The 14,672-nt window shown below is 45.8% G+C and overlaps 1 protein-coding gene across 2 annotated transcripts in view; it reads left to right on the top strand.

The window, feature by feature from the left end:
• Window positions 1-14,438, top strand: part of nova2 (NOVA alternative splicing regulator 2) — a 75,578-nt gene extending 61,140 nt beyond the window's left edge. For both annotated transcript variants that reach the window (XM_037118319.1, XM_037118309.1), the window contains one exon: window positions 13,051-14,438. In XM_037118319.1, coding sequence (XP_036974214.1) covers window positions 13,051-14,073 — 1,023 coding nt within the window. In that variant the 3' untranslated portion in view covers window positions 14,074-14,438. The remainder of the gene's footprint in view (window positions 1-13,050) is intronic.
• The last annotated feature ends 234 nt before the right edge of the window (window positions 14,439-14,672 follow it).

Below are 14,672 nucleotides of genomic sequence, written 5' to 3'. Positions count from 1 at the left end.
ATTGTATTTACCTTAAAGTATAATCAGACTACACACACACACACACACACACACACACACACACTCTTGTAAACATTTCGGGTCAGCAGCCTGGTGATAAGCTGAGATGTCTCGGTCGACGCTCACAGAAAGTTTTGTAACCAAAACAACACATCTGATGAATGGACCTCATATGAAAACACACACACACACACACACGTTGACACACACCGTCATGCACATGTGCGCCCCTGACAGATGAGTCGGTGCAGCCGCCGATTGTCGAGTATTTTCGGGTCGTGGATAAAATGTCTTGTTCTTGTCGAGAGTCCGGCTGTCGCAGCATGTGCTGCTGGTCAAACCCCTGGGAGCGGGCGAGAGAGAGAGAGAGAGAGAGGACGTGGTTGTGAACGAAAGAAAGAGTTGAGCGAGAGACTGGGAGGGAGAGGAAGGAAGTGTGGATGAAGATGACATGAAGTTAGACAGACAGAGAGAGAGAGAGAGAGAGAGGGGAGCCAAAATGGAGAGCCCAGGCCGGCTGAGTGGGTGACTGAGAGCTGGAAGCAGATCTGAACTCTTGTTAGCCGACAGCTGCGTAGTGACAGAGAGCGTCGCTGGAAGAAGCAGCTGCTGATAGAAAGAAAAACAGAGCGGCGACGACACTGACAGACGACACGCCGCGCTTCAAGGCCACATAGCGGGACGGCCGACCCGCGGAGGAGATGATTTACGAGCTGGATGAGTTCTCCCGCCCGCTCTAATGAGGGCTGACATGACATATGGCCGAAGAGGGTTTATCCAGGGCTTTTATTATTTTTATGATTCTGTGTTTGCTTATGTTTCACTCTTGTAAAATGCGCCGGTGTTGTGTTCACACTGCAGCAAACTCTCATGTTTACTCTCAATCAGACATTCAAGTGACAAGACCTCAACAAACTGATGGATACAGGTTCATAGATTCACTCCAATAATATACAGGAGAACAATGTTGAGGAAGGCTTCTTGTACTTTACTTTTGTTAGCTTTAGTCGTTTAGTAGTTAGTGTGCAGATATATGTTCAGTATTTGTCCCTAATATTTGGATCAGACTATTTACCCATGATTCTGATATTTAGGTTTGAGGATGTGTAGTAGAAAAAATAATAATTTTTTTCTTATAAAAGAACATTTGAATCCATGCATGTTAAAATGCATCATGCCTCACTTGTTCTGGAAGAGTCTGGTGGTTCTTGTATTTCTAACCCTCGATGAATATTTATCAGGGTGGCAGATAAATATTAGAATTATGACAAAAGAAACACGATGTTGACCATCTTGTCCTGTTGTTGCAGCAAAAGTCTCCTTTACCTGTAAATGCAACTTGTTTCTGCTGTGACACTTCTTTTCTCATCACTACACCCACCTCATGGTGCCAAAATCTGAATATTCAGGCTTCAAGCGAACCTGACTGATTGGGCGAGTGATAAACCCAAATTCCATCGCGTGTTTAATGTCGCCGTCCAAGTTTGAACTAACTCGTCTGTGATCTGTGTTTACCTGCGAGTGTTTCTGGCGTTCTGTCAGTTCAATCTTTGAAGAAAAGCAGCGCGTAAACATCAGCGATCGTTACGTAAAAGCCAAAGCACTGGGGAGGCCTCCCGCACTGTGTTTATGTGTAATGTAGTGAAGCATCACCTACTTACTGCATCAATATCGTATTCATATTGGCAGTAAAACATGCCCTCTCCTCGGTTATTGTTGCATTATGGTGTTTGGAAGTGCGCTGCGGAGCCGGAGCTGCCTTCCCCCGTGAGATCAGCTGTAAATGGCCTGTGGTTTTGTTGTGGTATTATTCAGCGGCTATTTTTGGCCGCTGGCCTTTATTCAGGCTGAAAACTGCAGCAGCACTTTGACGCTGTTTCGCTGTAATGACAACAGCACGGAGAGGTGAAAACGCTCACGACCAGCAGCATTTACATACATCCACTGCTCTCGGCTGGATGTTTCCACAGCCGCTCCCTCCGGCCACTTCCTGCGGGGAGAAAGGGCCCGTTTCCTGTGACCTTTCACCTCCGGCGCGAACACCTGTTTCCTACTTCCTGTTATTGCCTGCCTGCACAGGAAGTTCAGCATAAATGTCAGGAAAAAAAAAAACGTGGTAGTCTGGCCCGATCTGTCAGATGATGAAGAGGTGGGAGTGCAAGACTTCAGCTGGCAGCGGCGAAACAAGTCGTCTCCAGCCAAAGACTGAGTCAAACACTGTGAGAGTCGGGAGAACTTCTGTGTTGTTGCTGTTGGGGATTGATTGTGACGGATCGTTTCTAGGAATGTGTGATTTGTGTCCAGTATATCAACATCACATGTGGGCCGGACGGATAAACAACGAGCTGAAACTCACTGTAAAACTGAGGAAGGCTGCAGAAATGTGTGATAAATCTCTGTCGGCTCATCGATACGAGCGACTTCTTCCACTCTGACACATATTTTTACACAGATTCAAGAAACAAAGACAAGAAGCAGACACTGTTGTGTTCTGAGGATCAGGGTTTTACACTCCTGAGCGTCTCTTACAGTTTGTTCCTTTCTTACCTTCTTACGTAACATTTTATCTATTTTTTTTTTCCCGTCAGTCCTGTGATTTGCAGCTTCTGTTGAGTCAGCAGAATTACACGCTCTCTCTCTCTGTCTGTGTCTCTTATCTGCTCCAAACGCTGATGATTGAGTACCTGCATCATATTATCTCTGCAGTGATTCATATTTTACTGCTCTGTTCTGTTCTATACAGATCAGCAAACACACACACACACTCTGTCACACAGATCAGGCTCAGATGTGACGTTTTCTCTGAGATGTTAGTGAGAAAAAAAAAAAGAAAAGTGAACATGCATAAGAGATTTCTGCCACGTGGGGAGGAGGGAGGGAGGGAGGGAGGAGGGCTGTGGTGCTTTTTGACCTTCCTCCTTCCAGACAGAAAGATAACAGGGAGGGAAAGGAAAGGAAAGGAAAGGAAAGGAAAGGAAAGGAAAGGAAAGGAAAGGAAAGGAAAGGAAAGGAAAGGAAAGGAGCTCTACAGATTAATCTTGTCATACTTTTATTTTGACACACAATGTAAAAGAAGCTCATGACCCTTTGCAGACTGTGTTGCTCTTGTTATACTGTATTCTGCATGAGCTTGTTTCAACACTTAAGTCAAAATACATGATGTTAACTTCACACTCAGCAGCAGACGGAAGTGTTTTTGATATGCATCAAGAAGCATCATTGGCCAAACATCAATCAATCTCTCCTGCAAAACTTAATTCATAAATGTCTTAAAATAATCTCGTTGACCAAAAACACTGGCAGCAGTTCTCACTCAGGACTCACTGACCTAAAAACACAAAAACAAACAGGGAGCATTACATAAATGATGCACTTGTGTCTTTAAAGACTGAATGAATACAGATCTTTCTTTATTTTTGCATATGGAAATTTAGTAAGAAAAATTAAAAGCAAACAACTTCAACTACAGTCAACAAGACGGGTTCTCATGCATCAAATTCACCGTCATCGTGCTTTTGAAAACGATGTCTGCAGCTACCTGTAGTTCTCGCAGGTGTCTGATTATGAATGAGGAAAAAAAAGAAAAGGTTTGGGAAACGGATTTGGGAAAATTCCACGTTCACTGAGAGAGTTTTGTCTGACGTGTGTTTCGCTGACTGAGCGAGGAGTTTTTGACAACATGACTTCAGCTTTTGGCCGCAGCATGTTAGCAAACCGAAAACAAAACTGTAAACTCCGGCTCTCATCCTCATAATTCAGCCGGACACGACTGGTATCTGTGGAAACTTTTGGAGCCGCTGTTAAAGATTTGTGGGTTCGAACAAGTCTTGGCTGCACAACTTGCATTTAACGATGGAGGCAGCGGCGGGTCGCGGCGGGTCGAGGAAACACACACGATGCGTTACAGCGACCCAAAACAGTGATTCATGACGCGAGGCAGCAGCTGACAGTCGATCTCTGACGGATTCATTTTTATTCGTAAATCAGGAACATTTGATCCGAGACGCTGCTTTTTTTTTGTTTGTTTTGTTTTGCTCGTTGAAAGTTTAATTGCTACTTTAATGTTCTCAGGAGCGGAAAGTTCTGCTCAGGAGACGATTCAGACTGCGACCGGACAGGATCAGAGCCAGAACCTCCACATGTGTCTCTGTGTATATGAAGTGTTTACTGTGTTTATAAGTTTACTGGAGTATTTTCCATTTTCCAAAGATTCTGGTAAAAGCAGAAGTACCGATTCACTTTCTTTACTCAAGGAAGAGTGATAAAGTTTGAAATGTACTCAAAAATAAAGTATTCCTAGCAGCCATTTCTGCAAAGCTAAGTGAAGCTGAATGTTTGTCACTACACACATTTTTCTTCTCGCTACGTCTGCCGTGTGTGATGTTCACTGATAGGTTGAAATCAGGCTGGTGATTTGATGGAAGGTGGTTAGAGCCTGTTTTGAAAACGTGAGGAGCAGACAGTTCAGATATTTGTGTTCAGACGTCAGGAGGGGAAGTCAAAAGTTACGAACACATACCTGAAAAATATATCAGGCTGATATTTTTACTTGTTGGGTACTTTTCCCAACTCCGTGAATTGTTTGCATCACAGGACGAAAAACTGCAAATCATGCCTGAAATCTTTGAGTGTGTAGAAGTAAACTCTAGCGATACAAGCAGTACATATACAAGTGTGTGTGTGGATATATTTGTGTGTGTGTCTGTACACATGCATGTCGCTTATTGTCGCTCGGCTCTTCTGTCCTGCTGTTATTTTTAAACCTGCAGGGGGTTTCTGTGCTCCTGAACAGGCGAGAGAGGGATGATGAAACAGTCGAGTCGGACGGGGTGATGAGGGAGAGAGAGAGAGGGCGAGGGCGAGCGAGGCAGAGGCAGAGTGGGAGAGAGAGAGAGAGAGAGAGAGAGAGCGAGAGAGAGAGAGAGAGAGGGGCGACTAAGCCCGTGGATCAGGGGGAGCCAGATTAAGCTAAAGTCCCTGCTTAAGACTTCAAAGTTCAAACTCCAGCAGCCTCAACAGTTGTCCCCTGTCCTCTACTCCCTGTGTGTGTGTGTGTGTGTGTGTGTGTGTGTGTGTGTGTGTGTGTGTGTGTGTGTGCCCGTACATCTCAGGGAACATGTGTGTATTGTTATGTGTGTGTGATCATCTGTTTATTTTGCGTGTGAGGGACCGTGTGCAAGTACAAGTGCGATTGTGAAGTGATGTGTGTATATACGTGTGTGTATGTTTGCCCGTGTGTGTGTGTGTGTGTGTGTGTGTGTGTGTGTGTGTGCGTGCTGGCCTCCAGTGACAGGCGGCTTTGTGACCTGGATGGAACGCGATGCAAAGTTTGAAAGCGACTCGTCATCACGACCGTGACAGCGCTGACATAGTGAGAGACAGAAGAAGAAAGGGAGGCAAGAATGTAAAGATGAAGGGATGAAAAAAAACAGGAAAGATGAGATGAGAGAGAAAAAAAAGAAGGAAAGACAGAGAGAGTTAAACCAAATTTTGACAGTATCTCCCAATTTCCTGGGTAAATATGGGATGGAATCGAGGTTCAGCTGCGTTGACCTGTTAGAAAAATGTTAATTAGTCATTTTTAGACAGAAAACAAAATGCTGAACTAGATTCTCCTGAACAAGTGTCATGACAACATTTGAATCATTGAATACAAATGTTTCATATTAACATGTAAGTTTACAGATAGTTTGTGTTGCTCTGTGGGACGTGATGATGCAAAACGACAACAACACAACTCTGATGTCGCTGTTCACCGAGGCCGCAGTTCAGACTCGTCTGAAGGTGAAGAAGCTGAACCGTGTCGACCTGCGTCATCAGTTATTCAGCGAAAGGAATTTCGATTGCTGTTTATCACATCATGTCTTCACTGACAGAAACATTTCCAGCTTTGAGGGAAAAATACTTTCTGCCGACGCTCAGAGGCTGAACTGGAGTCAGCTGTTTCTGCTCGGATTTCGGATTTCAGAAAATGTAAATTCAGACAGAAAGACGAGACGAGAGGCGGCGAGGTCTGCAACATAATGAGTGTGTGTGTGTGTGTGTGTGTGTGTGTGTGTGTGTGCATGTGTGTGCACGCTGCCATGATTGTTAACAGTTTCCTCGTTTGTTAAATGAGACATTGTTCTCTCAGACTTCCATGCTCCAGTGACCTCAGCACCCCGTTCCTTATCACTGCTACTTGTCTATGCAACACACACACACACACACACACGTAAATACACAATACACATCCACATTTACAGATAAACAAAATGACTTTCATGCTCTGGTTAATGAAGCAGAGCAGACATTTGCCCCCCTCGGCCTCGCTGTCTGTCTGCCGGCGACTTCAGGACGACCCAGAGGCTTGGAGGAAACTTTGCGAGGCGGCCATGTTGTGCTCGATCTTCTTAATTGCTCGTCAGCAGCTGCAGCATTTTAACGTTGTCTTCTCTCTGCCACCTGTGGCCTCATTTGTCACAGTGTTTGTCGCTTCTGATGTTCGATTCATAACAGATGCTTCGGCAGGTTCTTACTCACATGTGATCTATAAATCTCAAATCAACTTAGATGGATCGCACCTGCGTGGTGGTTTGCTCTTATATAACACAGATAAAATGAGGGTTTAGTCAGGGAGAGTAAAAGATATATGAAGTTTCAGGTGGCTCCTCCCTGAACGCAAATCACAGAAAACTTGTTGTTTTTATTTTAATTATGATGTTTTTTTGGTGCGTTATTATCAGAACTCCCGTCCAGTGTTTTATTTTGTAGGAAACATCCTCAAGAGTTGTTTAGACGATGCTGATGAAATTACAAGACCGGTCTCGGCGGCTCACCTGTCTGTCTGCTGCGCTCGGGGAGGATGTTGTGGTTGGATGACGAGCAGCGAGGTCACAGACAGACAGAGATGGAGCGAGAGCAAAGCTGCAGGAGAGGAATTCGTCTTTCTCTCCACGACGATGACGACGAGCAGCTGCAGCTATTCGCCGACTAATTTAAGAGTATGTTTATTCAAAGTCATTTAGCTCTGCTCCCACTGACAGCGTCCCAAACACCAGAAAACTCCAGATGAACCTCGTCAGGTCGTGATGAGCAGAGCCTAATTATAAGCGCGGCTGGAAGAGGCTGTTAATGAGCTCCAAACCCTAAAAACACTCGGTCTGAAGGTTTAGTGTCCCGTGATGGCGTCGCTGTGAGAACCTAAATGATTTTTTTTTTTTTTTTTTGTCTTTTTATGTTGGAAAAACAGTCTCAAAGTATCAACTATCAGCGGTTCTGCTCATAAACCTCCGATAGTCAAACTGAACTTGTTCCAAATCACCTCACTCAGCTGCTGACATTGATTTGGACTTATCTGCTAAGCCAACATCCCTGCTGAAGTCGACACTTCCCATCGCCGCTCGCTCCTCAGCGTTTGCCTGAGTGTATTCATGAGCGGGAGATTGGCTCTGACCTTCGACCTCGGCCCAGCAGCTGCAGCAACAGGACGTTCTGGTCAGCAGCTGGATGGATGCCAGGCCGTCCTGTCCTCTCCGCCTCTCTCCTTTGTGGAAAAGTTTCACACGACAGATTCGAAGCTCTTCAAGGAGTTAAAAACAAAAGAGAGGGAGACGCCAGAGACGAGAACGTGTAGAAAGAATCTGGAAACTTCAGAAACGCGGAGCAGCTGAGGGGGAAAGAAACATGAAAGAGGCGTCGCTGTAGGAGCGAGCGCCCGCACGCCGCCAACCGTCACATAATCTTCCCTCTTTGTGGCGGCTATGCAGTATAAGGTGCTGGGAGCAGAGGATTGTGGGTAGGTAGGAGGCTGTCTGGCTGAGTCGGCCATTAGAGCGAGCCGAAGCGACGGCGTCAGCTAAATAAAAGCAGGATGAAGATGATGATTTCACATTAAAACGCCCTTCAGGTTTCAGGAGCGGATGGCGTGTGTGTGTGTGTGTGGGAGTGTGTGTTTGTGTTTGACCTTGTTAGGAGAGGTTTGCTTTATTGAACGCAGAGAATAGAAATCCATAAAAGAAAGAAAGAGATGAAAAAGGTTTGAATGCGCTGAAAGACTGGACGTGGTGAAACATCGTGAAGGCTACGCGTGGAAACGACCGCCGGTCTGAACCTCTTTAAAATCTGCAGAAATGAGACAGAAGTAGAGAGAGAGAAAACATTTTTTTTTTTTTTTAAAAAAAAGGACAACACGGAAGGAAGAGGAGTGCGAGGAAAGAGCGGCGAGCAGGCGGAGGAGGAGGAGGAGGAGGAGGAGTGGAGGCGAGCGGAGAAGCTCATTAGCGGAGAATCAGTTGGATGTAAAGATGGTAGATGTGATCATTAGGGCCGGGGGGGGATCAGACATCACTGTACGCCACTGTTTATCCTCCCACTTCTGCACCAACACCGTGTGTGTGTGTGTGTGTGTGTGTGTGTGTGTGTGTGTGTGTGTGTGTGTGTGTGTGTGTGTGAGAGAGAGAGTGTTTCAGTGAGGAGTGCAGAGGATGAAAGGGCTCATGGGTAAAATCTTTTGGGCTCCCTCCCTCCCTCCCTCCCTCTCTCTCTCTCTCCCCGCTTGTCACTTATTTCTTTTATCCCCTCGTCTCCATGTTTTCACCCCCCGCCGCCCCGCTCATCTTCTCTGCCGCAAAAAAAAAAAAAACACCCTGCAAACGTTGCCACTCGAAAAACGGCAAAAAACAAAAAGAATTAAGACGGAGTGAAGGAACTGTGAGGCGGTGAGGAGTCGTGTTTCTCCTGGCAAAACCTTTAAACGGCACAAACTGTAATCACAGATTGGGGATCAAGAGGAGGAAGAGGAGCGTCTCTGTAAATGCTTCCGTCTGTCGGAGGCTCTCATCCAAAACTACACCTAAAAAAAATCATACTGTAAAATAATAATAAAGGCTTATTTCATGTAAATCATGTTGACTGTAAGAAGAAGGAAAGTAACCGAGTATTTACAGTTTCTGAACTCCGCTGAGAGAAACGTTGTGCTTTTATTCAGCCGCAGTCACAAGTTATTGTGTAGATTCAGATCAAGAATACAAAATATAAACAACAAATAAATAAGAACGTACTATTATAAGCAAAGATAAGAATTTATTAATCTCTTGGTGAAAGCTACACAGCATTATTCTAAGAAATGATCACTGCAGCATTAATAAAATGTACACATTAATGCCTCAATATTTATAATTCAACAATAAAATATACAATCTGCATAATGAGCACTTTAACGTTTGAATCCTAACTGAACAAGGCAGGTTTTCACTCTATCTCGGAGCTCTTACTGTTTATAATAATGCATTATTATAATTAATTAATTAATTAATAGGCCTTGTTCCTCCTTTAGAGCCTGTAAAAATCACAGTTAACTGCTAAAAACTACATAACAAAAGATACATTCATCTTAATATCACAACAAAATGTTAATTAATATCAATAAATGTGTTTAGAACACTTATTATAATGTTTTATTAATGTTCTTAAGCATATATTAACTGTTAAGAGATTTATTATAAGGGTTTAATTTCCAATTCAACAATTAAATGTTTATTATGGGATTATTACTCAGTATATTGTCCTATTAATGTTAATAAGCATCATATAAAGACTTCACGTCAAGCTTCATGATATAATATAAAGTGTTCTGATCATGTAAATCAATATCAGCTCATATTATTCTTTATAGTCTAGTGTTTAGGTGTCCTGACCGGACCGTCAGGGCTCACCGGTGGTCCAGCCCGGTCGTGTTCACACTCTGTTCGCACTTCGCTCGTCTCGTTAATCTACACAGGGCGGCAGATTGCAGCCGAGCGTCTGATAGCAGCAGGACGTAAAAACAGACGCGCTGAAGGTGCCTCGCTGTGTTCGTGCCTCGCGGTAACAACACTAATCAATACGAGCCGACTGCAAACCTCCACTCGTTCTGAGAGAAAACCATGAATGAACAAAAGAGGGGGGGAGAAAAAGAAATGGCACCTGTTAATCCCACAGAGACGCCCGACAAACAAACCCTCACAAGGGGGAAGATAATTCTCTCATGTTTCACTGGGAGCAGGGAGAAAGTGAATGTTTGACGCCGTCTGCGGGTTTGAAGTCGCCCGTATTATCAGCTCCCTCCTGCACGCCTCTTACTAATTTTTCTATTTCTATGTAAATTCATCTTCCGCTTCGCACAAAGCTGCGGGTGCAGAGATCGAGCCGCGGAATGCGGCGTGGCAACAAACCGCTGCATCGAGTCGGCCGCCGAATGTTGTTCGGCTTAAAACCGCAGCAAACGGAGGGAGGGAGGGAGGGAGGGGGGAGGAGAGGGTGAGACAGGGTAAAGGTAATTGGATGGGCCTTCATATATTCATCTTTTGTATACTGAATTGATCCATCCCTCCTTTTTTCCTCTTTCTGTCGTTGTCCCTCTCTGCACCGAAGGACAGAAAACAGAAACAGTTCACCTGCTCCTCTCCTTTCTCCCACTTCGTTGAATTGATCCTCCCCTCCCTCCTTCTCCTCTGTCTCTTTCATTGTATCGTCCTCTTTTCTTTATCAAGGCCAAGTCTTTGTATCTCCTCCTCCTGTTTCTGCAGCCCACTCCCTCCCTCTCTCTCCACTCTCTCCGTATGAATATTCGACGTTCAGACAGGCAGCAGATCGCTGTGGCGGCTTTTGTCCGGAGTTGCTCGGCAGATAGCAGGATCAATGCTAAGAGGAGGAAGCGCAGCACTCGTACTCACTCCCACGTTTATGTTCTGGGCGGCTAATGTGCAGCAGAAGTCGATACCGTCTCCTGCAGGTGTCCTTGTTTGCAAAAAAAAACAATCTTCGATCATTTTGTTTCGAGCCGAGGAGCACAGTCACAGATTCTGTTGCAGCAGAAGTTTTTGCTGTCTCACACCTTCTTCTGGTCTGCTTCCATTCAGCACAGCGATGCTTTCATTGTGCAGCAGTGCGATGCGTCACTACTCTGCCTACGTCAGCGGAGCAACAGTGAAGCTTCACACACGGGTTCATTCAGACCTCGGGCCTGTCTGGACTCGGAACAGGAACAGTAGTTTGGGTTCAACTTCAAAAGTCTAAAACTGCAGTTTTGTGACCGGGAAGTACCGAGAAACTGTGACACAACAGAGCGTTTGTTAAAGTGGAGACACAACTTTTCATCCTGAGGGTTTACAACTGGTATTAATGTCTGTCGTATCCCCAGAAAACCAACAACACAACACAAAACACGACTTCATTCATGATCTCAGTGCCAGTGATGTCATTGTTCTGTAGCCATCACTTTGTAAAATTCAACGCTCACTTCATAAAACTTGTATTGCCTTCTCCTCGTTTGCTACGACGTCGAGATAGAAGTTTCTCAAGAACAAGACTCACATCTCATTTTACAAGTTCAGAATAAAGCGGCAGGACTTGAAGCTTGAGACAATAAGTCAAGCGGTATTGGTCCGGTCCTGTGGTCCGGTCCAGCACAGATGTTATGTAGGCTGGTGAGTGTCTAATAAAGGATGGATGGATGTAAAGACACAGGTATGTATTACGCCTCTGTCCGACCAACTTTGTGACACTGAATGCAGCGGTGTCGTAAAGATCTCCGTTAATTAATCGGACAGCGTGATAAGTGAGTCTGGAGCTGCCTGTAGATGATTCACTGACAAAGACTTTACTTTTCCTACAGTTCAAAGGGAAACTGAAGCTCATAAATGAAGAATGAATTCATGGTTTCATTATTTCCTCTCATTAAAAAACAGCAGCTTTTCAGGTGTTTTAATGAGCATCTTTGTGTTTGGCTAGATAGTCATTTTTCACTATTTTTTGACATTTTGTTAAAAAAAAAAACTAAAAAAAAAACGATTAATCTATAATGAAAGCAGCGGCGGCACCACATTTGCATGTTCGGGTCGAAGTGCTGCTTCAGATTCAGTTTGGGTTGATGGGCTCCCGGAGACGAGCAGCGTGCTGTGGATCGATTCTCCGATAGCTGTGAAAAATCAAGTCAAGTGCACGACGTCCATTCATCGACTGATAATATATACAGCGTTAAATGTATGTTAAATATAGTGCAGTGTGTTTAGTCAGTGTCTGTACATGTATCTGTGTGTGTGTGTGTGTGTGTGTGTGTGTGTGTGTGTGTGTGTGTGTGCCGTTGCCTCACTCCCTTTTCACTACCCTTTGAATGCTGGTGCTGTTTCCATGGCAACGCTGACCCCTGGGAGTCAATGTTATTTTTTTCACACAAGTAGCCTCTTTAGAAATCTCTCTCTCTCTCTCTCTCCCTCTCTCTCTCTCCCTCGCTCGTCCATCCTTCCCTCCCACTCTGTTTACCTCTCTCTCTACCTCTCCGTCTCTTTTTTTTTTTTTTCTCTCAGCACTTTATCTTTCTCTCTCTCTCTCTCTCTCTATCCATTATGTAGCAAAAGAAATTTAAAAAAAAAATTTAAAAACCCTCTTTATTACTCACGTGTTCCGGTGGCGGAGGCGCTGTCAGTTCACGATCTATAATGTCGTACGTCTATCTCAGATTGTTTCTCTCTCTCAGGACGTCACAGGCGCTTACAGTACATCAGGACGTCTCTCTGTATTCAGTCTTTGTCTCTTTTTGTCTCCCGTCCTTCTCGAGGACACCTCTGAAAAGCAGCTCCTGACAAAGTCCTTTTCAGCGCTGACCTTGCTTTTAAAGTCTTCACTTCAGCGATGCGTGCACCGTTTCACCGTGTTTTGCACGACAAAAGAAAGATTTTTCCATCACCACTTTCTGTCGCATAATTCTGCTTCATTTTCTCATCGGAATGTGCGTTTTGAATTCAAGAGGGGTCGTTGTCATGCATGTTTAATCGTCACATCACAGGTGTGACATTGTCCTTTCTGTGGTTCTTTTAAGTGAATGTATGCAGTGTAGCTCGCTGTCAGTTCACCCCCCTCTAGTCCTTCATGACTTGAGTGGATTTAATTGGCCAATCAACATACATCACTCATTTTCTCTGTTCAGTTAATGTCATGTGATGCACAGTATGCCTGCAGTATGACTGTAATTAAAAAAAAAAAAAAAACTGTCGCAGAGCAATAACCTTTGATTCTGTCATCTTTTTTCAGGCCAAGCTGATCGTCCCCAACAGCACGGCGGGGCTGATCATCGGTAAAGGTGGAGCTACAGTCAAGGCGGTGATGGAGCAGTCCGGGGCGTGGGTCCAGCTATCCCAAAAGCCCGAGGGCATCAACCTGCAGGAACGTGTGGTCACCATCAGCGGAGAGCCCGAACAGAACCGCAAAGCCGTTGAGATCATCGTGCAGAAGATCCAGGAGGACCCACAGAGCTCCTCCTGCCTCAACATCTCCTACTCCAACATCACAGGGCCCGTCGCCAACTCCAACCCCACCGGCTCCCCGTACGCCAACTCCACCGAGGTCATGCCGGCCGCAGCAGCCGCTGCAGCAGCCACAGCATCTTCTCTGCTCGGCCAGGCGAGCCTGGCGGGGGTCGGGGCGTTCCCCACCACCATGTCCAGCCTCTCAGGCAATGACCTGCTGGCCATCACCTCCGCCCTCAACACTCTGGCCAGCTATGGCTACAACACCAACTCCCTGGGCCTGGGGCTCAATCCCGCCGCAGCCTCAGGAGTGTTAGCCGCAGTAGCAGCTAATGCTAACCCTGCAGCAGCCGCCGCAGCTAACTTGTTAGCATCCTACGCCAGTGATGCATCCACCAGCGCCGCTCACCCAGCAGCTGGTCTCGGAGGCTTCTCCTTAGGATCCCTGGCTGCCGCCACAGGGGCCACCAACGGCTACCTGAGCGCCGCATCGCCACTGGTGGCATCGTCTCTACTGGCCACGGAGAAGCTAGCAGAAGGAGCGAAGGAGGTGGTCGAGATCGCCGTGCCGGAAAACCTGGTGGGAGCCATCTTGGGGAAGGGAGGGAAGACGCTAGTGGAGTACCAGGAGCTAACCGGCGCCAGGATCCAGATCTCCAAGAAAGGCGAGTTCATCCCTGGAACTCGGAACAGGAAGGTGACCATCACGGGTTCCCAGGCCGCCACACAGGCCGCACAGTACCTGATCAGCCAGCGAATCACCTATGAGCAGGGGGTACGTGCCACCAACCCACAGAAGGTGGGCTAAACCTGACAGCCAATGAGAAACGAAGAGGAAAAGAGGAAAAAAAAAGAGTGGGGGCTTGGGGGAGGAGTATAAAAAAGTGAGAGTGAGAATGGAAAAAGGAGAGGAGAGCAAGAATGTCAGAAGGAATCGTCCGCGCCGTTTTCTTCTGCGTGTTTTCAGTATTCTCTATTAAAAAAAAAAAATTTGACGCGAAGCAAAAATGTGCTGAGAAGACGAGGAGGGAGAGAGGAGCGAATTATCACGCTGAAAAACCAAGAAAAAAATGTGTAACATGTAAATACAGTTTTATTACTTAACGTCTTGACCTTTTGGGATTTTTTATTGTTTTGTTTTATTGTTTTGTTTAGTAAATTAAGCTGTCTGTTTGTTTGTTTGTTTGTTTGTTTGTTTGTTCGTGTATTGTGTGGACAAAGCTGAATGCCATGTAGACAGGCCGACTGCCTGAGAGGCTACAGGAAGTGGGGGGGGGGGGGGAGGGAGGGAGGGAAGGGCATGGGCGCGGGGTGTGGAGGGGTGGGGGTTGCGTTTACAGGGTACAACCCTCCACCCTCCCAACCCAAAAAAATCCCTCCCTCCCCCTTCAGCCCACACCATCACCC

The sequence above is a fragment of the Acanthopagrus latus genome, chromosome 2 (assembly GCF_904848185.1).
Source record: "Acanthopagrus latus isolate v.2019 chromosome 2, fAcaLat1.1, whole genome shotgun sequence".
NCBI lineage: Eukaryota > Metazoa > Chordata > Actinopteri > Spariformes > Sparidae > Acanthopagrus > Acanthopagrus latus.
Note: the sequence above shows the minus strand (reverse complement) of the source record. Positions and strands in the feature narration are given on the sequence as shown.